At 36.8% G+C, this 26,780-nt stretch overlaps 1 protein-coding gene across 1 annotated transcript in view; it reads left to right on the plus strand.

Annotated features, from left to right (window-relative positions):
• The first annotated feature begins 210 nt into the window (after window positions 1–210).
• Window positions 211–26,780, plus strand: part of CNTLN (centlein) — a 314,787-nt gene continuing 288,217 nt past the window's right edge. Inside the window, exons 1-2 of the mRNA XM_007465654.1 lie at window positions 211–594; window positions 9,596–9,684. Coding sequence (XP_007465716.1) covers window positions 235–594; window positions 9,596–9,684 — 449 coding nt within the window. The 5' untranslated portion in view covers window positions 211–234. The remainder of the gene's footprint in view (window positions 595–9,595; window positions 9,685–26,780) is intronic.

Genomic DNA, 26,780 nt, shown 5'->3' on the forward strand with positions numbered 1-26,780 from the left:
GGTGGTGCGCGGGGCGGAGCCGCCTGACTCTTCGGGCCACGGCGCGTGTGCCGCTAACGCTCGCGCCGGGCGCGCGGCCCGTGGGAAGCCCGCCAGGACCCGCGAGCGCGAGACGCCGCGCGCCAAGGCGGGAAAAGTCGGGCGCATGCGCAGCTCGGAGCTTCGGGCTCGCTCGGATGGGGAAGGGGAGGAGGAGTTTCCTAGAGGGAACTTGACCCGTTAGTAGCCGCGGCTATGGCGGCGCGCTTTCCGCCTTCACAGCTCCCTCCGCCCGCCGCGCGACAGTTGGGGCCCGGGTCCCCACGTGTTGGGCTGGGAGCTGTGGCACACGAAGTGCTAAGCGAGACTTCGGGTCTTGCGGGCGCAGCGCGGGAGGGCGTCATGAACAAAAGTGATTTACCCCGGCGGGGCGAAGAAGGGTCAGAGGGCCAGCGAGGGCCAGGGAGGACAGCTGCGGCTCAGACTCCCCTCCTCAGCGCGCCCATGGGGTCCATGCGACTAGAGGGCATCTCGGTAGAGGAGGCGATGGTGACCCGGACGCAGCTGCTGGAGGAAGAGCTGAGCAGCGTAAAGGAGGAGCTGGCCCTGTGTCAGGTATCGAGGTGGCCGCCGGCCTTTCCCCTCCACAGCCGGGCCGGGGCCGGTGGGGAACTGCGCCCGTCTCCTGCCTTCGGCTGCGTAGCTGCGCGGGTTTGGGACCCACCCACTTCCGCCCGGCGGCGCCCGGTGCCGGCTCCCACACCCAGCCTGGCCCGCAGCTCTGGGCTGAGGGAGGCGGCCTCGCCCGGCTCGCCGACCTCGGGCTCCCGCCCTTCTCCGGATAGTGGGCGGGCAGGGTCGGCCAAGGCGCCCTGGGTTTGGTTGACCTCACTTGGATCCCACCAAAACGCGCAGTCGCACCCCTACCGCCCCCAAGCCCAAGGTCTGTGTCGTGAGTGTAGTGGCACTTGGTGCAGCAGGAGTGCAATCCCTGAGTTGAAATGTGGAACGGGAAAGTGGGAACACTTATTGAAATAAAACCCATGGATGAAGGAGCCTGTTTTTAATTGTTAAACCCACACTTGCCCTTGTTCTTAAGTAAAACTTAAGTTGTTAAAACAGACCAATAATTTTTAGGGAGTCTCAGGCTGGGAACTTTCATTCACAGTAGATGATGCTTAATATTTATTAACCAACTATGTTAATTCCATACTTCTGGAGTGAGAAATCTCATTTTCATCTTGCTTGGGAAAAGCATTTACTAAATCAATTGCTTTAACATTACTTTCCTGTTATTTGTAGAGTTCGTATATACCAAAGATGGCTTGACTACTCATGTTCAGAAAGATTTGATTTTCCTTTATAGTTTTGCATCCTTACCACCATCTCTTCTCCGAATTTACCAGAACCTTTAACAGGGTTGGGTGACTAAATATTGGGCATTCACTCAACAGTAGATCTTTGAGTCACTCTGTCTTCAAGACAGAACCAATTAAGAACTGCTAAACAACAAGGTAACTTTATAAACAATATCATAAGTTTAGATTAATAAAAATTCCTGAATTTCATTCTCATAATTCTATTGGATTCTTTTGCAGGATTTTACTGATTGAGTCAAGGATGTAAAAACACAGCAGTCTTGTTCAAATTGAATATGTCTTTGCTTAAACAAGTTGGGGAGGTATTATGTGACTGCCTCCTTTTGACTTTCCATTCTCTATTCTTCACTGGGTAAGGAGCAAAGGGATAAATAAAAGACACCAAGGAATTAAAGCGTTTTGTCATCTCAGTCTTCAACTTTGGGTGGTTTAAAGATGTGAATCCATGATAAAGGGCTTTGTTACTTTGGCAAGTCCTAATCTAAGATGCTATTTGCCCATATCTTCTATACCCTTTCTCCCCTACCCCTTACTCTGTATTTACCATAGTTATGCCCTGAGCTGGATAAGGAACTAAGATGTTTACTTTTGTGACTGACTTGATTAAGAAATCAGTCTGTTGGAAACAGCCCAATGACCCTCTTCCCCCAATCCTTTAACTATTATATTCTTTCAAAATGTGACTATGGAAGATGTAAGAATTGAGATGGTCATAGGTAGCCTAGAACAATGGTTCTTGAGATTTTATAGTACTGACACTGTTAGATGATCATAGGCATTCCAGTAATGTGAGATGAGGTTGGCACTATCCCATACCATAAAACTTCAGTCAAATCATACTCCTGCTGTTGGGAAAATTTGGGAGACATAATAATTGAATTGTTTTATAAAAAGCATTTAAGTAATTAAACATTCACTTTTACATTTTAAAAGTTAGTTCTCCCACTTATATATTAAGCTAGAAATCACAGTACCCAAGAATACATAGTATTAACCCCTATGTTTTCCACAGCTCTCAAAAATTGTACCCAAGATAAGAAATTCATTTTACATGTCAACCTAGTAAGTAGACACACATACACATGCATATAATTTCAGAAAGAATATTTACCCTGTGTCCTGAACTCCAATGTTTTCTTTTAAAATCTATTATTTAAGAAAGTGCTGCTAATATCTACTAAATTAATTTCACAGCCCAGTAATGGGTCAAATGTACAGTTTGGGAAAAAGAACCCCACTGATTAATTAGTCTCTGGTCATGAGTTGCAGCTTCATTTAAATTAGTTGGTTTTTTCCCACGTTTAACTTACAGGAATTCAATTATATGTGCTTGGTGAAGAAAAAGAAAGTGATTCCATGTACCATTCTAGTCCATTGGAATGACTCAGAATAAGCATGTAATAGAAAACAATCTCTGTTTCAACTGTTTCTCTTGATATGAGTATCTCATACTACTCTATGTGATTGTGATATTTAAACTTCTTTTCGTATGGCCCCAGATTAGCAAGCAACATACACATACTTAGATGAAGAAAAAGTGGTTGATTTCAGTGTGGGAAGAAAAGTTGTCTGTATTGGATTTACTGAGGATAGGTTAGCTTCCAAATCTAGCATTTTCTAAGGAACTTTCAAAGGTACTCCAAAGATCAATTTCAAGTTCATGACAGTCATGCTTTATTCACTGATTTAGAACCTAACTTCACCATACTCTTAATTTTGATTTTGTATTTCAAGATTGTGGTCTATTTGTGACCAAGAATGGGGTTGTGGGTATGTGTATGTGCACATTTTCCACCACTTGTAGAATATCAGATGAGAAAAAGTTATGTATGTGTAATGTATATATGTATAGACACACACAGGCGTACACACACACACAAATTCATGTATATCTCAAACCATATTTCTCTTTTTAGTCACAGCCAAAAATATTTACTAAACCTATATACCAGTTTCAGGTAAAGATATATTATGGCATTTAAATGAAATATATGTGCATTACTCCAACTTTCATGATGAAATTAACTTTCATGATGTATGTGATGTTGGAATTAAGAGTATATGACTAGAGAAATCAACCAGTTACATTTTTTAGTAGACATTTAGGTGTGTTGAAACCTTGTCCAGTCATTCACAAAGAAAAAACAAAATTGAGGGACTTCCCTGGCGGTCCAGTGGTTAAGACTCCGCGCTTCCACTGCAGGGGGTGCAGGTTTGATCCCTGGTGAGAGAACTAAGATCCTGCATGTGGTGCAGCACGGTCAAAAAAAGAAAAAAAAATTGAGAACATGTTGTATAATTAGAATTCTCACTGTTGTTAGGAGCTGTATTCTAATAGATGAATCTTTTTGTACAGTTGTTTTTCATAATGATAATTTAGTGAGTGGCTAGTTTGTGCCATACTTTGTAATTAAACTCTTTCCATTGTTTTCTTTGAGTTCTGGTAGGAAATTATTTGTTTAAATGTAGAAAATAGTTTTCATATGTTTGTTGAATTAATTCCTGCAGTAGAGGTCAATCGAGGGCCTATTATGTTGGCAGATACTAAACTAGTTGGTGGGAAAGTAGGTACCCAGTGAAAAAGATAATTTTGTGTGTCTATGTCTGTAAAGTTGATATTTATTTCCATGTTGATAAGTGAAAGTCAAAGCCAATCCACTGCTAAGATAACTCAGACCCAAATCTTCGGGCATTTAGTCAGCTCTCATTGGCTGAGTTTAATAAACCTTGTGAGAAGGAGTAGGATTTTTTAATTTATATTTTAAATTATTTGATTCTGTGTGGAAGTTTTGTAGTAAGAATAAGGTATTTTATAATGAGTAATATTTAAGGATTTTTACTTTTAATTTTTTGAAAAGAACATTTTAAGTGCCCAAAGGAAAGGAAAATATAAAGATAATATGGTTGGTAGTAGTTAGTTTCCTTGTTTTAATAATGTGTGGAATAGTTTGGAAACTAGTTTTGTGTTTTTTGGGGGCTTTGTTTCTTTTTGTATATGAAGGAGCGTCTTTTTAATAATTAGAGGTATAATCCACATTGAAGATAATATAGCATTTAAATAACTAAAAAACTTACAAAAACTAATACATATTGTACAATAGTCTCACAATCTATTTGTAGCATTTTATTGCTCACAAAAGAACTTACTTCTTTTTCTCATGTCAAGTATCACTTATACATTTGAGTATTTTTAGGTGACAAAATCTGAATACCATTGCCGATCATAAATTAATAACAAAAGAAATTAATAACTGAAGTTTAATAGAGAAATTTGGAAATTAGAAAGTTCTCCCCCTAGTGACTTCTGGGTATAAATTGTAGTTATAAATTAACAATAGACTGTTTCTGAAGGAGTCTTCTGGTTGCTTTTTTTTCCTGGCCTCTATGATAAAAACAATTTAAGGAGAGTTTGTTGTTACTTTATCTTTGGTGGGGATTAAAGAGGAGATGTGAAATAACCATTAACCATAACAATAGCAAAAAGAAAGAGAAAAAAAATGTATAAATTAATATGTAAAGATTTTTTTCATCAGATATTTATTGATTTCTTACTTTGTCCCTCTAACTGTATTAGAGCTAAGTCCTTTATTAGTAAGTCACACTTACTTAAGCTGGAGTAACTCAGTTATTTTATAAATGTTGAAAACCTACTCCTTTTTAAGTTTTCACTTTTGTTAACCTTTCTTGCTTAGTATTTTAGGTAGAGGAGTTGAGGTGAAAAATACATGCGACTCTTTACTATTTTTTTTTAACATCTTTATTGGAGTATAATTGCTTTACAATGGTGTGTTAGTTTCTGCTGTATAACAAAGTGAGTCAGCTATATGTATACATATATCCCCATATCCCCTCCCTCTTGCATCTTCCTCCCACCCTCCCTATCGTACCCTTCTCCGTGGACAAAAAGCACCGAGCTGATCTCCCTGTGCTATGTGGCTCCTTCTCACTAGCTATCTGTTTTACATTTGGTAGTGTATATATGTCCATGCCACTGTCTCACTTTGTCCCAGCTTACCCTTCCCCCTCCCTGTGTCCTCAAGTCCATTCTCTACATCTGCGTCTTTATTCCTGTCCTGCCCCTAGGTTCTTCAGAACCTTTTTGTTTTTTTTTTGATTCCTTATATATGTTACCATATGGTATTTGTTTTTCTCTTTCTGACTGACTTCACTCTGTATGGCAGTCTCTAGGTCCATCCACCTCACTACAAATAACTCAGTTTTGTTTCTTTTTATGGCTGATATTCCATTGTGTATATGTGTCACATCTTCTTTATCCATTCATCTGTCGATGGACACTTAGGTTGCTTCCATGTCCTGGCTATTGTAGAGCTACAATGAACATTGTGGTACATGACTCTTTTTGAATTATGGTTTTCTCAGGGTACATGCCCAGTAGTGGGATTGCTGGGTCATATGGTAGTTCTATTTTTATTTTTTTAAGGAACCTCCATACTGTTCTCCATAGTGGCTGTATCAATTTACATTCCCACCAACAGTGCAAGAGGGTTCCCTTTTCTCCACACCCTCTCTAGCATTTACTGTTTGTAGATTTTTTGATGATGGCCATTCTGACTGGTGTGAGGTGATACCTCATTGTAGTTTTGATTTGCATTCCTCTAATGATTAGTGATGTTCAGCATCCTTTCATGTGTTTGTTGGCAATCTGTATATCTTCTTTGGAGAAAAGTCTGTTTAGGTCTTCTGCCCATTTTTGGATTGGATTATTTGTTTTCTTGATATTGAGCTGCATGACCTGCCTGTATATTTTGGAGATTGTTTTGTCACTTGCTTCATTTGCAAATATTTTCTCCTATTCTGAGGGTTGTCTTTTCATCTTGTTTATGGTATCCTTTGCTGTACAAAAGCTTTTAACTTTCATTAGGTCCCATTTGTTTATTTTTGTTTTTATTTCCATTTCTCTAGGAGGTGGGTCAAAAAGGATCTTGCTGTGATTTATGTCATAGAGTGTTCTGCCTATGTTTTTCTCTAAGAGTTTTACAGTGTCTGGCCTTACATTTAGGTCTTTAATCCATTTTGAGTTTATTTTTGTGTCTGGTGTTAGGAAGTATTCTAATTTCATTCTTCTGCGTGTATCTAGCCATTTTTCCCAGCACCACTTATTAAAGAGGCTGTCTATTCTCCATTGTATATTCTTGCCTTCTTTATCAAAAATAAGGTGGCCATACGTGCATGGGTTTATCTTTGGACTTTCTGTCCTGTTCCATTGATCTATATTTCTTTTTTTGTGCCGGTACCATACTGTCTTGATTAATGTAGCTTTGTAGTATAGTGTGAAGTTAGGGAGCCTGATTCCTCCAGCTCCATTTTTCTTTCTCAAGATTGCTTTGGCTATTTGGGGTCTTTTGTGTTCATACAAATTGTGAAATTTTTCGTTTTAGTTCTGTGAAAAATGCCATTTGTAGTTTGATAGAGATTGCATTGAATCTGCAGATTGCTTTGGGTAGTATAGTCATTTTCACAATGTTGATTCTTCCAATCCAAGAACATGGTATATCTCTCCATCTGTTTGTATCATCTTTAATTTCTTTCATCAGTGTCTTATAGTTTTCTGCATACAGGTCTTTTGTCTCCTTAGGTAGGTTTATTCCTAGGTATTTTATTCTTTTTATTGCGTTGGTAAGTGGGAGTGTTTCCTTAATTTCTCTTTCAGATTTTTCATCATTAGTGTATAGGAATACAATACATTTCTGTGCATTAATTTTGTATCCTGCTACTTTACCAAATTCATTGATTAGCTCTAGTAGTTTTCTGGTAGCATCTTTAGGATTCTCTATATATAGTATCATGTCCTCTGCAAACAGTGACAGTTTTACTTCTTCTTTTCTGATTTGGATTCCTTTTATTTCTTTTTCTTCTCTGATTGCTGGGGCTAAAACTTCCAAAACTATGTTGAATAATAGTGGTGAGAGTGGGCAACCTTGTCTTCTTCCTGATCTTAGTGGCAATGATTTCAGTTTTTCACCATTGAGAACAGTGTTGGCTGTTGGTTTGTCATATATGGCCTTTTTATATTGAGGTAAGTTCCTTCTGTGCCTGTTTTCTGGAGGGTTTTTATCATAAATGGGTGTTGAATTTTGTTGGAAGCTTTTTCTGCGTCTATTTAGATGGTAGTATGGTTTTTTTCCTTCAATTTGTTAATATGGTTTATCACATTGATTGATTTGCGTATGTTAAAGAATCCTTGCATTCCTGGGATAAACCCCACTTGATCACGGTGTATGATCCTTTTAATGTGCTGTTGGATTCTGTTTGCTAGTAGTTTGTTGAGGATTTTTGCATCTCTGTTCATCAGTGATATTGGTCTGTAGTTTTCTTTTTTTGTTACTATTTTGTTTTGAAGCAAGCTATAAGATAAATCTCCAGATAACATTGGTTTCAGGGATTTTGTAGTTTCATCAACATACCTTTTAAAAGAGCACATAATGTTACATAGTTTAACTTTTCCTTCACCAGAGGTTTATGACATGTAATTTCTCTATATATTGACATTTCTTGTCCTTAACTGAAATCATTTTAATACCTAAATGCTGAATTCTTGCTTCTAAAAGATAAAGTATGACATATAAGAATAGTTAGGTAAGGTAGTACTTTGCAGTACTCCGGCTGTCAAAAGTCTTTAAAAAACAGTCAAACAAAATCAAAGATTTGAGCATTAAAAAAATGATAACATAAAAATTTAAGAAGTAAGTATGGGTAAAGATATTTCCAGTCTTGGAGTAGAGAAGGCCTTTTTCTAACTTGTAGAAGAAAACCATAAGCCATAATGAAAAAGATAAGTTTGAATATATAAAAATAATAACTACCTTTTCCCAAAAAATCTCCATCATAAATAAAGTCAAATAAGCAACAACATACTGGGAAAAAATAATTATAACACATTTGGTAGACTTAAGTCCAATTTTAAGGTTTCCAATGACATTTCTTATATTTAATTGGCAGAACTCAAGTCACAGAGCCCATAGGCAAGAGAGGCCAGTCTTTCAGTTGGCAGCAAAGATCAAAAATGGTTTCTGTTACTAAGAGGAAGGGGAGAATGGATGATGTCAGACAAGTAAAACCAAACAAACTACCAAACAAATATAGTATTATAAAATGAAATGTGATTTGAAAAATAAATTAAACAGGGTAAGGGGTTACCAGAGATTTGTGGGTTTTGGTGGCTATAAATATAGTAGTTAGGGAAGACTTCTCTTCTCTTGAAGAGGTAACGTTTAAGCAAAGACCTGAGTGACATGAGGTAATAATGTACATGAAAATCTGGTAGACTGTATATTTAAAAGGACCTGGTACAAGTAGAGCCAGAAGGTCCCTGTGAACAAGAGGGTGAGTGATAGATGAGGCTGGAGGGCCAGATGGTGTAGGGTCATGTGGCCTTGGTAGAGTTTGGATTGTTTTCCTAATCTGATGGAAATCCACTGGACGATTTTGAGCTGTAAGGAACCCAGGGGACCATTGTAGGGAGCTAGGCAAGCGGTGGAGTTGACTCGTACTAGGATGGTGGATAGTACTTGTTCCACTTGTACTAGGTAGAAGTGTTCAGAATTGGGATATATTTTGTAGGTAAGGCTAATAGGATTTACTAATGGTTTGGATATGAAATGTGAAGAAAGAGAGCAACCAAGATTGACTCCTAGATCTTAAGTTTTTAAACAATAAGTAGGTGGTGGTGTCATTTTCTGAGATGCAGAGAGGGCAGGTTTGTGAGAGGGTAGGAAGTCAAAAACTTTATTTTGGATAAATTAAATTTGAGATGCCTATTAAGAATTGACAATATAGAGGACCTTGAAAAATGATTTTAGCGTTATAGTGGGGAGGGAAGTCTGACTGGAGGAGGTTACAGAGTGAATGGGGAGTGAGGAAGAAGAGATCATGATTGTAGGCAACTGTTTCAAGGAATTTTGCTGAAAAGGGCAGCTGAAAATGGAGCAATAGCTAGAGAACAGTCTCATTTTAGAACAAATTTACCTTGATATTCAGCCCTTCAGCATTTGCACCCTCAAATGTGAGTAGTAGAAATAGTAAAATAAATGTGGGTTACCAGTGTAAGAACTTTTTAAGATAAAGCTTTCCCATTATACTTTTCAAGAATCTGTTTTATAGTTATAGAACTAGGGATCGAGTAATTATGTTTTTCATTTTTTAATTTAATGCAGTATCTTGCCTTCTCTGCTGTAGATACAAAGCAATGAATTTAAAATGTCTTTTATTTCTTTAAGGCTGATAAAGAATTCGTATGGTCTTTGTGGAAACGTCTCCAGGTGACAAACCCAGATCTCACGCAAGCAATCAGTTTGGTTGTGGAAAGGTGAGTTTCCAAGTTATTTTTTATCAGTATTTAGTTTGTTGAATTTGTTTTTCTTCATTATTAAAATTAACACTTGGCATTAATCCCCTGAAGAGATTCATTTGATTTCCAAAGGAATGTTGAGCATGATATTATAATTACTGGATTTATTTCAAGGTGTGTCAGTTTGCTAAGTACAGCTAGGCCTTATCTTCTACTCATATTCTGACATATTTGGGGAGTTTGCAGGTAAGAGAGACACTTTGTGTGTATGTGTTTGTGTGTGTGTGTGTATGTATTTTAAGCTCTTACTACTCAGCTTTAAAAATTGGAGAAGTTCCTGTTGTTTGGCTTCAGAGACTGACCCTGTAGGCAACTTCCTAGACATGATCCTTCCTAGACATGGCTCAGTTTTCCCCTAAGATAATTGCAGTGTGTACTTGAGAGCCTGGGTTGACCTTGCCAGAGTAGAGTAAGTGTTCTGGAATACGTTGAGAGATTTCCGTATTACCCTGTAGGGGATGCCCAGTCATTTAACTATAGATTATTGGGCCTCTCCTTGGTCATTAGAAACAGTGGAGTGATGCTGGGTACTTCTTATCAAACATTTGGTATACAGTAGTCTCATGACATTTAGATAGCAATTAAAACACTTGCTTTCCTATTAAATGGATATCATTATATTTCCTAAATGAGAAGCTAAGCATATAGTTGCCTTTTCTTTTTTTTAATTGGAATTATTATATAATCTGAATATCAGTTTTTGATAACTTGAAGTATATTCACCTTTGGAGTCGCTAGCCCTGGGATCATTCTAATATTGTCTGGAATTTGACTTTGAAAACTCTATGATACATACCCATGGCTAATTTTACCATCCTTGGTTATCGTGAACTCTTGAAACAGAATAATTAGTTTCTCCTCATGGTCTTGTATGTCTAATTCATCAATGAGATTTTCCTTTTGATGATCAGAATTAAGTATTTTGTTGAAGTACCCTTATTAGTTCCTCAGTCATTCTAGAGATTAAATGTGATCACTCTCAGTTTTACTGTTTTTTAGCAGAATAGAACTTCAGAAGATATATTCTTGGCATTTCTTTTGCCATTTCTGTGATTCTTTCATTATCCTCCTCTCCTTTTAGTTGTATACATTTTTCAACTTTCTAATTTGTTTATTTTTTACAACTTTCTAAAGCGTTTCTTAATTTTCCCTTTACTCTTGGTTGAGACAGAACCAAATAATAAATTATTGTTAGGTCATCTTTCTCATTCTTTAAGATTTTAATTTTTCACATTTTATAATATACATAATATACGGTCACATAAAAGTATATCAACAATTATACACATATATTTTGGGGTGGGTACTCAAAAGCCTTTTGCTCATAAGATATGTAATGGAAAATTTTGGAGATTACTGCTTTACAGCTATAATCTTGAAAATTTTAATGTGCATAAGGTATACTTGGAAAATTTCTTTCAAAAAATTTTTTAAATTCTTATTGGGCTATAGGGGATGGGTTGAGAAATATCTCTGCAAGTTATGCCCTACTCGGGAAATGTCCATTCTAATTTTCCTGGGATAGCTTTTGGAGCTTTTTCTTTTTCTTGGAGCTGCTGCTCTTGCTGGCAGCAGCTTCTTCAGGTCCACTGCTGAGTGGCTCCTCCTTGGAAGAGAATTTCCTCTTTTCCTTGGGGACTGGAAAATTTCTTAAAATGTAGGTCTCTGGAACTTTCCCCTGATCTACTGAATCTTTAGGGATGAGGCCCAGGAGTCTTTAAAATAAGCTCTCCAGGTAATTCTGGTGTCCATAGATCTGATGTCCAGGTAATTCTGATGTCCACAATGAGATACTTTGGAATTTGAATTGACTTTTGAAATTGTAATTTGCATTTATAATTTTATAATTATGTAAATATTATTTCCTTGAGAACCATGTAGTGTGTTTGGACCTGTTGATAAGGGAAATGGTCTGACAAAAAAAGAATATTCCAAATATCAAAGTCAAATAGAATATCTTTCTTTATAGTCCATTAATTGCCCAAATTATGCTACATTTAAGTTATTTTATATTTGTGCCTTGGTCTTCCTGGACAACATATTTTCCCCCTGGAATTTCTAATTGCCTTTCTTTTCTGCTATTTCTTAGCATAAAGAATGTCAGTGTTCAGACATTTGAATAATAGGCTGAAGACATTCTTCCTTGGGCCCTTTGGTTTATGGTATGAATTTTGGCCAATTGCTTTCTAAACCTACTCATAGCTGCCGTCCTAGGATTTCTTCTTATTGTACTCCTGAACTAGTTCCACAGTTTCTAAGATCCTACGTCTTCCTTTTTCTTTTGTTGGACTATATTTTCAAAATTTTTTTCTCAGAAGGGATGCATAAGTGGTCCACTTTCTGACTCCTTATGTGCCTAAAATGTCTTTCTTTTGTCCTTATGTTTGGTTGATACTTTAGCTGAACATAAAATTTTAAGTACATTTAATTTCCCTCAGATTTTTTAAAGTATAGCTTTGTTATCTTCTTTTAGCATACAGTGGTGTTATCAAGTGTATGTGTGATCCCAGTGCAAGTGAGATTCTTATTTCTTTCTAGGTAGCTTGCTTGAAGTTTTTAGGATTTTCTCTTCATATATATGGTATTTAAAAATTTCAACATCATCTTTTAATTTGAGTCTTTTAAAAATTCAAACTTCTCAGCCTTTGTGGGTTCTTTCAATATCAAGACTGGAGATTTTATTTCAATTGAAGAAAAATATGATTCTCATATTTTCCCCCTTGTCTGTTCTTTCCTTCTGTACTCTATTAGAGATTGGACCTTCTGGATTTGGCCTTCTTTTCTGTCATATTTTCCATCTTTTAGTTTTGTCTCCTGAATGGTCTTCTTACATTTTCTTCCATCAGTACATGGATTTTTTTCCATTTACCCTATTTAGTTATTTGATTTTTTTTTAGTTTTAGAAATCAAAATTTTACTTCTAAGAAATTTCTTATTTGATTTTTCCTTTTTCATAGCAGTCTTCTTTAAAAGATAACTTTTTAATCTTTCTGATTATAATTTTTAAGTTCTTCTCTGTTTCTTACATTATCTTTGTTTCCTGTTGGGTAACTTCTGTTTGTTGCTACTCTTTTACTTTAATGCTGATAGTTTTCTTCAAGTGTATGATGATTCTTTACTGACCATGTTTTTGTATGAAGGTCTGTGTTGCTTAATGTAGAAATGTTGCTTTTAATGAGTTTACTTTGCATTTTTATATAACTGTTACCAAGAGGCTTCTCATCTGAATGAAAGGATTGACTATGGGCATTGTGTAAGAGAAGGGAGGGGACTATCAACAAGCTTTCCTGAGGGATGTATGGCAAATGGGCTTCACTGTACAGAATGAGAAGTAGGCTCTTAAGTCACTCCCTTCTCTGATTGTATTGTTTGTCCCAACAACCATAGTAGGGACCTTTTTCAGGAACATGGGTCTTTTGAAAGTAGCCTTGGGCCATTTGTTATAGGCAAATACTGCAGGTAGCTGTTCTGAACATGGATGAACGGGAAGCCCAGATTTTTGATTAATGGTTTCCTTAGTCATCTTGATTCCTGTGGACTTCTGCTCTCCATACTTACTAATTGGGTAATTAGAGCCTATCTGAGCCTCTTCCAGAAAAAAATAGCTTCCTCTTCCATTATAGACACTATTTGGATTTGGATTTTTCTCCTCTGCGCTTGTCTCAGTGAGTCCATCCTTCTGTCTTTCAGATATTTGTCCGTTTTGGACCCCTTTTCTTAAATCCAGGCTAATAGACTCAAGGCAGTGTGATTTGGGCAAGTCAGTGACATGTTGTCAGTTCATTATTTTCAAGAGGAATATAATTATTATTCAAAAGAAAATAATATTTTTAGAGTTACAATATATTCTATTATTTTGATATGCCATATTATTTAATCAGTGTCTTGTTGTTGTACATTAAGGTTCCTTTTTTGGTGAAAATTGTATGATGATGCTGTGATAAATGGCCTTGTGGATAAAGCTTTGCCAGAATCACTGGTTTTAACCAGTGGTGCTACTGACATAGTAGATGGAGGCTGGGATTGCTAAACATCCTGAAATAAATAGGATAATCCTGCTCAATTAAATAACCCTGAGAGACTTTGAGGGTTCAGTTCCAGACCACTGTAGTAAAGTGAATATTGCAGTAAAGCAAGTAACACAGATTTTTTGTTTTCAAGTGCATATAAAAGTTGTTTATACTGTAGTCTATTAAGTGTGCAACAACATTATGTCTAAAAAACAATGTACGTAATTTAAAAATATTGCTAAAAATGCTGTCATCTGAGTCTTCAGAGAGTTATACCCTTTTTTCAATAGTAACATCAACGATCACTCACTGATCACAAATTATCAAAACAAATATAATAATAATGAAAAAGTTTGAAATATTGTGAGAATTACCAAAATGGGACCCAAAGACATGAAGTAAGTTTTGTTGGAAAAATGGTGCTGGTAGACTGGCTTGATGCAGGGTTTCCACAAACCTTCAATTTGTAAAATGCAGTATCTGTGAAGCGCAGTAAAGCAAAGTGCAATAAAATGAGGTATGCCGGTACTGCTTCAAATGCCCTTGGTACCCATTTGGAAAAATGCTGGTCTTATCAATATTTCTTTACTTTTTTGCCTTTTTGGTACTCTATTATAATGTCCTTGTAAGTTTTTTGGTGGGGTGTCTGTTTACATATTTTTGTGTGCATGTGTTTTTATTATGGAAAATTTTAATTTGATGCAAGGGTAGAGAGGCTACACTAATGAATTCCCATGTTTACTCATCACCCAGCTTGGACAGTTATCAGCACATGACCAATCTTGTTTCATCTATAAACTTCTACCTCCTTTCTGCTCCTCTGCTCCCTCTACCACAGTGGATTATTTTGAAGGAAATCCCGGACATCCTGTTATGTTACCCACAATTCCATTGGTTTTTACAGTCAGTTCTTGTTATTCACAGGAGTTATGTTTTATAAAGTCATGTGAACACTGAATTAGCAAACATGGAAATATTGCTCCTAGGGGAGATAAAGGATTAAGTTCCTATGAGCCTCTGGTCACAACATTTTGTCAACTGATCAACATATAACCTTGCTTTACATGTGTTTCTATTTAAAGACATTTAATATATATTGTTTATTTATTACTATTGAGCTCATGACCGATGGTACTGTAACTCATGCCTGAACACAGTTTATCTAACACAATTTTTTCTCCATATGCAGTCACAGCCTTCTTGCACTTAGGAACACTAGACAGCACTTCAGCACTATGCTTAGTGGTCATTTGAAACAGTGAAATCATCAACAGAAGGGCAGAAATGTGAAAAATGTGGTACTAGATAGACCATGAGAAGAATACTTGTTTATAGTATGAGAGCTGAAATAAGAAGACAGAGCATCCCCTTGTTTGACCTCAGCTGGGAACATGTGGTTCAGGTGACTTAAATTTTTCACCACTTTCTGCATGTCTGCAAATGACTGAAAAAGTGCAATGGTATTGATTTTAGGCTTAAAATAAGTTTTAGTGAGTAGGAAAGTTCACAAATTCTGAATCTATGAATAAGGATTGACTCCATCTCTAAAAGATAAGGCCTTTTTAAAACATAACCATGATATCTTTATCATACTTAGAATTCTATAATTATTCCCTAATGTAATAAAATATCCAGTTTTCAGATTTCTCCAATTCTCTCCTAACTTTTTTTGAAAGACGGTTTGTTTCTATGAGGACTCAAACATAGTCTACCTACTGAGTATACAGGTTCCTTTTCCTCCTCTCCGTCTTTCTCTCTTTTTATTTGCAACTTATTTTTGGAATAAGTTGGATTATTTATCCTGTAGAATTTCCCACATTCTGGACTTTTTTGATTATAATCTTTTTTACTCCGTAATTATCATAAATTTTTAATGAGACCTAGAGGTTTATTCAGTTTCAGGTTTGATGTTTTGGCAAAGAAGTCTTCTTTGGTGTAATATGATTCTTACCACATCATATTAGGAGACACATAATGTATTATCCAAATCTCTTTTTTTTGTGTTGTTAAGGTTAATCACTGGATTATATCTCTAATTTAGAGTAGCCTATACTCTTCTTCTTTTAATGGATAAGTTTGGGTAATGTTGCCATCTTAACAGTGTTAAATCTTCTATATTATGAGCATGGGATGTTTTTCCAGTTACTATTTATTTGTCCTAAAATTTCTTTCAATACTGTTTTATAGTTTTCAGAGTATGTTTTGCACCTTTTTGGATAAATTTATTAATATTTTATTCTTCCTGATTTTATTATAAATGGAATTGTTTTCTTAAGTTTATTTTAAGATTGTTTAGTATAAGTGTATAGATTACAATTGATTGTTTTATATTGATCTCTTATCCTGCAACTGTGCAGACCTCATTTTTCAGTTCTAATTTTTTGGGTAGATTCCTTAGGATTTTCTACTTAAAAGATCATGTCATCTGCAAATAGAGATAGTTTTGTTTCTTCTTTTCCAAACTTGATGCCTTTTCTTTCTTTCTCTTGGCTACTTGCCCTGGTTAGAATTTCAATACATTGTTGAGTAGAAGTGGCCAGAGCAGACATCTTTGTCTTATTCCTGATCATAGGGCGAAAGCACCCACTCCTTCACCATTAAGTATAAAGTTATCTCTCAGTTTTTCATAGATGTCCTTTAGCAAGTTCAGGAAGTTACCTTCTATTCTTAGTTTGTTAAGTGTTTTTATTATGAAAGGTTGTTGAATTTTGTCAAGTATATCTTCTGTATCTATTGAGATGATCATGTGATTTTTGTTTTCTATTTTAGTGATATGATTTATTATAATAATTGACTTTCAGATGTTAAACCAACCTTACATTCCTGGAATAAATTCCACCTGATCATGATACATAATTCTTTTAATATGTTGTTGGATTTGGTTTGCTAGTATTTTGTTGAGGACTTTTGCATCTGTATTCATAAGAGGAATTAGTCTGTAGTTTCCTTTTCTTATGACGTTTTTGTTGTTTTTTGTATCAAGGTAATACTGTCTTTATAAAACGGGTTGGGAAGTATTCTCTTCTATTTTTTGGAAGTTTTTTTGAAGCACTGGTATTAATTCTTCTTTGAATGGTTGGTAGAATTCAGTGGTGAACCCCTCTAGCCCTGGACTTTTGTTTGTGGGTAATTTTTTTTTATTACAAATTGAATTTCTTTACCTATTACAGGTCAACTTGGGATTTTATGTTTTCTTGAGTCACTTTTGGTATTTGTGATTTTTGAGAAATTCACCCATTTCTTCTAAGTATCTAATTTGCTGGTGTACAATTTTTCATAGTATTCCTTTATAATTCTTTTTAGTTTTTATTAGGTTATTAGTAATATACCCTTTTTTATTTCTGATTCTGGTAATTTGAGGCTTTTCTTTTTTTTTAATATTGTCAGTATAGCTAAAGGTTTGTCAGTTTTGTTGATCTTTTCAAACAACCAGCTTTTGGTTTTCATTCATTTTCTGTATTTTTCTATTCTCTATTTTATTAATTTCATCTCTAATCTTTATTCCTTCCTTCTATTTGCTTTAGGTTTAGTTTGCTCTTATATTTTTCAGTGTCTTATGGTAGAACATTAAACCTAATGTTGACTTAGGACCTTTCTTCTAGCTTAATATAGGTATTTATAGCTATAAATTTCTCTCTAAGCACTGTTTTAGCTGCCTCCCATGCATTTTGATATTTTGTCCCTTCATTTTTACTCATCGTACAGTATTTTCTGATTTGTCTTTTGATTTCCTCTTGACCCATTCCTTTTTAAATAATGTGTTGTTTAATTTCCACACATTTGTGAGTTTTTCCATTTGATTTTCAGTTTTATTCCATTGTGGTCAGAGAACATACTTTGCATTATTTCTAACCTTTTACATTTATTGAGTATTTTAAAAATAGTCTAGCATATGGTTTATCCTGAAAATGTTCCATGTGCACTTGAAAATGATATATATTTAACTGTCATTTTTTAGAAGAGTATTCTAATGATGTCAGGTCTAGTTTGTAGTATTGCTCAGGTCTTCTATTTTCTTGTTGATCTTCTGTCTATTTGTCTATCCATTATTGAAAGTGGGTATATTGGGATTCTCCAGAGAGCACAGAACAAAAAGGATGTGTGTGAATGTATATATAGAAAGAGACTTATTATAGAGAATTGGCTTATATGATTTTGGAGACTGGCAAGTCCACATCTGCAGTGTGGGCTGATAGGTTTGAGACTGGGAGAGTCGATGGTGCAGATAAAGGCAGTCTGCTGGAGATTTCTTGTTCAGGGAGGCTGGTCTTTTTGTTCTGTTCAAGCCTTCAACTGATTGGATGAAGCCCACTTACATTATGGAGGGCATTATGCTTACAGTCCACCAATTTAAACATTAATCTCATCCAAAAATACCCTCCAAGTTGACACATAATTAACCATCACAGTAGGATATTGAAGTCTCCAACAATTATAATTGAATTGTCCATTTCTTCTTTCATATCTGTCATTTTTGCTTCATGTATTTTGGTCCTTTGTTATTAGGTATGTATATGTTTAAAGTCAATTTTGTCTGATATTAGTATATTTACTCCAGCTTTCTTGTGGTTGTTATTTGCAAATTGTTTTTCTCATCCTTAACTTTCAATGTATCTATGTCTTTGAATCTTTCTTTTGCATTATGTAAATATTTTCTAATGTAGCATTTTAATTTAATGAATTTTTCACTATATTTTTTGAGGTTTTTTTTTTTTTTTTTTTTTTTTTTCTTTTAGTTAATGCTCTAGGGTTTGCTATATGTGTCTTAACAAAATCAGCTTCAGATTTAGCCAAGCTTAATTCGTGATATATAGAAACATTACTGAAATACAGCTATATTCCCTTCAATCCCTTTTTGTGGTATTGTTATACATATTATCTATTAATATTACAGAAACAACAATGCCTTGTTATAATTATTGCTTTATTATTCAGTAGTCATTTCCTTAGCCCAGTAGAACTTTGCTACAGCTGACCTCATTTATGCTGTTATTGGCAATTATATTACACATATGATATATTTTTTATATGTTTTGAGCCTGTCGATACATTATGTACATATTATTTTAAGCAGTTGCTTTTCAAATCAGTTAAGAGAAGAAAGTAGAAAGAAAACTTACTTTTAAACTTTTGTTATGTTTATATAATTACCTTCACCAGTAAATGTTTTCACATGTGGATTCAAATTATGGTCATCCCTCAATATCCACAGGAGATTGGATCCTGGAACCCCACAGATACCAAAATCCTTGGATGCTCAAGTCTCTCATATAAGATGGTGTAGTATTTGCATATAACCCATGCATATCCTCTGTAAACTTGAAATCATCAGCATCTCTAGATTACTTACAATAACTAATACAATGTAAATGCTATGTAAATAGTTGCCAGCACATGGCAAATTTAAGTTTTGTTTTTTGGAACTTTCTGAAAAATTTTTTTTTCAAATATTTTTGAGTTGCAGTTGATTGATTCCATGGATGTGGAACCCATGGATATGGAGGGCTGACTGTACTGTCTTGGTTCACTTGGTTCTTTTACAATTTCTTTCTCTTTTTGATTTTCTCTATTTGATGTAATATTCTTATGATACATTACTTTTTACACCATGGTTTCCTTTAGTATTGTAAATATATTTATAATGGCTATTTTGAAGTCTTTTTTCTTTTTCCCAAGTGTGGTCACTCTCCCAGATAGTTTCTGTTGCCTGCTTTTTTTCCCTGGTGTCTGGGTCATATTTTTCTGTTTCTTTGCATGACTTATAATTTTTTTGATGGAAAGTGGTTGTTTGAGACATTGTATTGTAGCAAATTTGGTTACTGTTCTGTACCCTTCTCCTCCAAACTTGTTTATGTGATTGGCGACCAACTGGATGATTTTAGTAAAGTCTCTTTCCCCTCCCACAATGTTAAGTCACGGATGTTGCTCCTAAGGAAGGTGCAGCTTTGGGTATGCTCACAGTCACCCTAGGATGACAGTGATTTTGGCTCTCCTCCTTTCTTTTCTTGACCACAACCAGTTGTTAAACTTCACAAATTGGTGGCTGATTGCTCAGTTGTTTTCAACAATGCCCCAGAGCATAAAATGCTTTAAAAACCAATTTAATCAAATTGTGGCTCCTTTGATATTTCTGAGTCAGTGTTTGATATTATTTTCCACCCTTGAAGGACTTCTTTCGTCTGTCTTATTCCTCATTTCTCTCCTGCAAATCAGCAGGCCTACAGTTTAGCCTGTATCTTAACTCTCCTTCCAATTGACTTTCACCATAACCTGACTCTTCTTCAGAGTGCCTTTAGGCTTGAACTTCTCTACACTGTGATGCAAATGAAGCCATTTCCCTTTGGGAAGAGATTAGGATCTGTGTGCTTTATATCCTGCCTCTCTACCCTGTATTTCCAACCAGGCAAAATCTGAGCCAAGCCTCTGGAGCTGGAGGTGGGACCATATCATGCTTCTCTGAGTGATACCTCCATTCTACGTGCTGATTGCAGTAGTCTTACGTTCTCTTGGCTTGCTTCTCCTGGTGTGGAACCACTGTGTCATAAGCTGGGGCAAGGGAGTTTGGGTCTCCAGCATTCTCAGTGCTCTGCACCTGAGGTAGAACTTTTATTACACAAACAGAGGCTGGGCAGAAGAATGGGTCCTCACGGCTCACCTGCACTTGCCCAGGACTTGGCCTCAGCCACAGTTACCTCTGGGATGGGGAGGGTTGGGGAGGGGAGGATGAGAAATGGTGATATCTTGCTCTTCCTAGGAAAAAAGGTCTCTGACTGGGAACCTGGGGGAGATGGAATCTTGTTGTCTTGGCTACAGCAATCTGGAGTCAACTCTTCACCTTGATGAGCTGGGAGGGTAGAGGGAGGGAATGATCTTAGTTCAGATACCATAAGAGGCTTTAAATTTTTTTTTTTAAATAGCAGTCACCAGTTTCACTAGGTAGTAGATTAGTGAGCTCCTCACACTGTCATGTGAGAAGTCAGTCTCCCAGTGTTTGTTCTTTTGAGCTGCTAAATTCTGGGGTAATTTGTTATCTAGCAATAGACAACTTATAACACTGGATCAAAAGACCTATACAATTATACATGTTAAATACTGCCAAATTGTTGTGCCAGTTTGTACTTCCACTAGCAATGTAAGAAGGTGTCTATTTTCTCCACATCCTGGCCATCGCATTGTTTTCAAATTTTTGTATCCTTGTTTATCTGAAAGGTAAAAAATGATATTCTGAAATAGGTTTTACTTGCAGTTTTGTTATTATGTGTGAGTGAAGACTAAGAGCCATTTTATATCTTTTTCTGTGGACTTCTTATTTTATATATCTTTCTATGTCCCTTGCCTGGGCATTTCTAATTCATGTCCTATGGTGCTCTTCAAATTCAGTATATTATCTCTAGAACTTATTGGCTTCTCCTTTGAGTTTTTTTACTACCTAACTTTTTCACTACCACAAACATGCCATTTTCTTCCTTTTCTTTGAATTTCACATCTTAAGGGTAATCTTTGATATCTTTTGGTCTCTTTTGAACAGAAAATCAATTCCCAAGTTCAGTCACTTTCTCTTTTGCAGTGTCACTCAAATACAGTAATTCCTCTGTGTCCTTAACTTCCAAACCCTCCATCTAGGCTCTTAATATCTCAGCTCTGAACATCTTATTGATTTCTTTCTCAAACATCAGTTCTGTTTTACATCTTCACTTTGAGACAAAGCAAGAGATAGGGCACCAAAAAATTTATAAAATTCTAGGACCTTTTAAATAGATACCTTGAGGAAACATTACCTTTTGGCATGGATGCCAAGGGGACACCAAATGTTGCAAGAAAATAGGACTGTGAGATTTAGAAATGCATGGCCGTCATTAAAACAGCTATCTCTACTACATTTACTCATTCAAAAAATATCAATTGTATGTTGTGTGAGTGTCAGACACTATTCTAAAAGTTAGAGAAAGCTCTGTGTTTGGCTGTTAAGGAGTACTGTCTAGTCAGAAAGATATTTGTAGAAAGAGACAATTTGTTATAGAGTTTGCTAAGTAATATGATAAATGTATTCATATTTATGTAATTATTTCCTTGATCTGGAAAAAGATGTAATAAGAATTATCACGAATTCTCTTTAGGTAGAAGTTTATGTTGCTGAAAATAAAACTTTGATTTTTTTAATAGTATGATATAATACAAATAGAAAACATTTGTGTATATTACATTTTCCTTATGAATTTATTTGTAGAAAATATTACTTTCTATGATTTATAGATACTTGAGTTTACCTGTCATTTTATGAGTTTATTATGAACTGCTGCTGCCAAAAGCACATTTTGGATATATCACTTTTTATTTATTAGCCCTGCACATCTGATTTCCTTGCTATTATGTATAAACTCTCACTTAACAGTATCATTAGTGGCATTAGAGTACAGCCACTGTATTTTAATTTTGAATGCGTAAGGAAACATTACAGTTTGAATAGGTAGGAATGATAAACACTGAAGAATCAGTAATGTGGAGTTTCAAAGAATATCAATACATTAGAAACTTGAATTGTTCAACTTTTCTTTGGATAACTAAAAATGTATTATAGTGATTTTTGTGACTCAGCCAAATTTGTGCTTCAGACAGAAACTTCATCCTGACTTTTAAAATTAATACATTACTGTCTATAAAGAACGCTATTTTGAGTTTGAAGTAGAACAATAGAAACTGCTATTATTTTGCTTACTAACATTATGTAAATAATTTTTTGGACTTATCCAATACTGTACAGTCCTGCATTTTGTGTAGCTCTCCCTTAAGGTACTGCACTTGTGATCCACCTAGAATGACAAAGAATCCAGGAAGTGGCTTTGTCTGTTTTGTTGCTACTAATCCATTCAGAGTTGGGCTACAGTTTTCTTAATCTTCTTACAGTCCTCTTAATCTTTCTCTCCCTCTCTCCCTCTCTCTCTCTCTGTCTCTCTCTGTCTCTCTCTCCATTTGCTACTGGTTCTAATCTCTTTGTCTTGCATACTTTCTGTCTTCTTTTCTGTTATCTGATATATATTTAAATGTCTTGGGGCAATGATCTAACTAAGTATCGTCTGTAGACTTGTGTCAGTAGCAAACACTGAGGAACATGTATCAGAATGTAAATCAAACTTATGCCTTCTTCTATGAGAAAGTCTTGTTATTTATACTGCCTTATTTCATAGCAGACCAGTAATAACCAATTCACAGACCTGCATTTTGAGTAGTACTGCCTTACATTGCTGCACTGTGATATGTACCACCTTCACTAGAGATACTCTAAGCTCTGTGAATAGAACAGAATAAATTATGAAGAGAACCAGAATAGTAGTCTTCAAGGAATCACCAACAATTCTTGAGGCCATAATTAAACATACAGTTGAGGAAAATGCATCATAAAACTGCTGTTAAGTTTAAAGCTTTGTGGGGGACCTTCAAGATGGCGGGGGAGTAAGACGTGGAGATCACCTTCCTCCCCACAGATACATCAAAAATACATCTACATGTGGAACACCTCCTACAGAACATGTACTGAATGCTGGCAGAAAACCTCAGACTTCCCAAGAGGCAAGAAAATACCCATGTACCTAGGGCAAAAGAAAAAAGAAAAAACAGAGACAGAAGAATAGGGATGGGACCTGCACCTCTGGGAACTCTGGGAGGAAAAGTTTTCAAACACTAGGAAGCCCCATCACTGGTGGAGACGGGGGGTGGGTGGGAGGGAAGCTTCGGAGACACAGAAGAAAGTGCAGCAACAGGGATGCAGAGGACAAAGTGGAGAGATTCCCACACAGGGGATCAGTGCAGACCAGCACCCACCAGCCTGAGAGGCTTGTCTGCTCACCTGCTGGGTAGGGTGGGGGCTGGGAGCTGAGGCTCGGGCTTCGGAGGTCAGATCCCATGGAGAGGATGGGTTGGCTGCGTGAACATAGCCTGAAGGAGGCTAGTGCACCACAGCTAGCTGGGAGGGAGTCTGGGAAAAAGTCTGGACCTGCATAAGAAGCAGGACACCATTGTTTCAGGGTGTGCGAGGAAAGGGAATTCCTTCTCCGTCTGCCCACAGAAAGCAGAGAACCACCAAAGCGAGCCCCAGAGGTAAGCGCAAGCCTTGGCTATCAGCTCGCACCCCGGAGACGGGCATGAAACGCTAACACTGCTGCTGCAGCCACCAAGAATCCTATGTGCAAGCACAGGTCACTATCCACACCCACCACCCCAGGAGCCTGTGCAGCCTGCCACTGCCAGAGTCCCATGATCCAGGGACAGCTTCCTCAGGAGAACACACGGTGCGCCTCAGCTTGGTGTAGTGTCATGCCGGCCTCTGCTGCCACAGGCTCGCCTAGCATTCCAATTATAACTACGATTACCCTCCTTCCCCTGGCCTGAATGAGCAAGAGCCCCCTAATCAGCTGCTGCTTTAATCCCCTCCTGTCTGGGTGGGAAACAGATGCGTGAGGGCAACCTACACTCAGAGTTGGGGCCAAAACCAAAGCTGAACCCCAGGAGCTGAGCAAACAAAGAAGAGGAAGGGAAATTTCTCCATGTAGCCTCAGGAGGAGCAGATTAAATCCCCAAAATCAACTTGATGTACCCTGTATCTGTGGAATACCTGAAGAGACAATGAATCATCCCAAAATTGAGGAGGTGGACTTTGGAAGCAACTGTAGACTTGAGGTTTGCTGTCTGCAACTGATTTGTTTCTGATTTTTATGTTAATCTCAGTTTAGTTTTTAGCGCTTGTTATCATTGGTGGATTTCTTTATTAGTTTGGTTGCTCTCTTCTTTTTTTAAATTATTATTAATTTTTAATTTTGATAATTTTTTATTTATTTATTATTTTATTATTTTATTTATTTTCTTTCTTTTTTTCTCCCTTTTCTTCTGAGCCATGTGGTTGACAGGGGCCTGGTGCTCCGGCCTGGTGTCAGGCCTGAGCCTCTGAGGTGGGAGAGCCAAGATCAGGACATTGGACCACTAGAGACCTTCTGGCCCCAGCTAATATCAATTGGCGAGAGCTCTCCCAGAGATCTCTGTCTCAACACTAAGACCCAGCTCCACCCAGCAGCCAGCAAACTCCAATGCTGGATGCCCATGCCAAACAACTAGCCAGACAGGAACAAAACCTCACCCATTAGCAGAGAGGCTGCCTAAAATCATACTAAGTTCACAGACACCCCAAAACACACCACCAAATGTGGTCCTGCCCACCAGAGAGACAAGACCCAGCCCCACCCACCTGAACACAGGCACCAGTCCCCTCCACCAGGAAGCCTACACAAGCCACTGAAACAACCTTACCCACTGGGGGCAGACACTAAATACAACAAGAACTATGAACCTGGAGCCTGCAAAAAGGAGACCCCAAACACAGTAAGTTAAACTAAATGAGAAGACAGAGAAATATGTAGCAGATGAAGGAGCAAGGTAAAAACCCACCAGACGAAACAAATGAAGAGGAAATAGACAGTCTATCTGAAAAAGAATTCACAGTAATGATAGTAAAGGATGATCCAAAATCTTGGAAATAGAATGGAGAAAATACAAGAAACGTTTGACAAGGACCTAGACAAACTAAAGAGCAAGCAAACTATGATGAACAACACAATAAGTGAAATTAAAAATTCTCTAGAAGGAATCAATAGCAGAATAGCTGAGGCAGAAGAATGGAGAAGTGACCTGGAAGATAAAATAGGGGAAATAACTACCACAGAGCAGAATAAAGGAAAAAGAATGAAAAGAATTGAGGACAGTCTCAGAGACCTCTAGGGCAACATTAAACACAACAACATTCAAATCATAGGGGTCCCAGAAGAAGAAGAGAAAAGGAAAGGGACTGAGAAAATATTTGAAGACATTATAATTGAAAACTTCCCTAATATGGGAAAGGAAGTAGTCAAGTCCAGGAAGTGCAGAGAGTCCATTTTGGATAAATCCAAGGAGAAACACACCAAGACACCTATTGATCAAAATGTCAAAAATTAAACACAAAGAAAAAATATTAAAAGCAGCAAGGGAAAAGCTACAAATAACATACAAGGGAATCCCCATAAGATTAACAGCTGATCTTTCAGCAGTAACTGTGCAAGCCAGAAGGGAGTGGCAGGACATATTTAAAGTGATGAAAGGGAAAAACCTACATCCAAGATTACTCTACCCAGCAAGGATCTCATTCAGATTCCACGGAGAAATTAAAACCGTTACAGACATGCAAAAGTTAAGAGAATTCAGAACCATCAAACCAGCTTTACGACAAATGCTAAAGGAACTTCTCCAGGCAGGAAACACAAGAGAAGGAAAAGACCTACAGTAACCCAAAGCAATTAAGAAAATGGTCATAGCAACATACATATCGATAATCACCTTCAATATAAATGGATTAAATGCTCCAACCAAAAGACATAGACTGGCTGAATGGATACAAAAACAAGACCCATGTATGTGCTGTCTAGAAGAGACCCACTTCCGACCTAGGGACACATACAGACTGAAACCGAGGGGATGAAAAAAGATATTCTATACAAATGGAAATCAAAAGAAAGCTGGAGTAGCAATTCTCATATCAGACAAAATAGACTTTAAAATAAAGACGATTACAAGAGACAAAGAAGGGCACTACAGACTGATCAAGAGATCAATCCAAACAGAAGGTATAACAATTGTAAATATTTATACACCCAACATAGGAGCACCTCAATACATAAGATAAATGCTAACAGCCATAAAAGGGGAAATCGACAGTGACACAATCATAGTAGGGGACTTTAACACCCCGGTTTCTTTAATGGACAGATCATCCAAAATGAAAATAAATAAGGAAACACAAGCTTTAAATGACACATTAAACAAGATGGACTTAATTGATATTTATAAGACATTCCATCTAAAACCAACAGAATACACTTTCTTCTCAAGTGCTCATGGAACATTCTCCAGGATAGATCATACCTTGGATCACAAATCAAGCTTTGGTAAATTTAAGAAAACTGAGATCATATCAAGTATCTTTTTCCGACCACAACACTATGAGACTAGATATCAATTACA

Source organism: Lipotes vexillifer, unplaced genomic scaffold, assembly GCF_000442215.2.
Source record: "Lipotes vexillifer unplaced genomic scaffold, Lipotes_vexillifer_v1.1 scaffold31, whole genome shotgun sequence".
Taxonomy (NCBI): domain Eukaryota; kingdom Metazoa; phylum Chordata; class Mammalia; order Artiodactyla; family Lipotidae; genus Lipotes; species Lipotes vexillifer.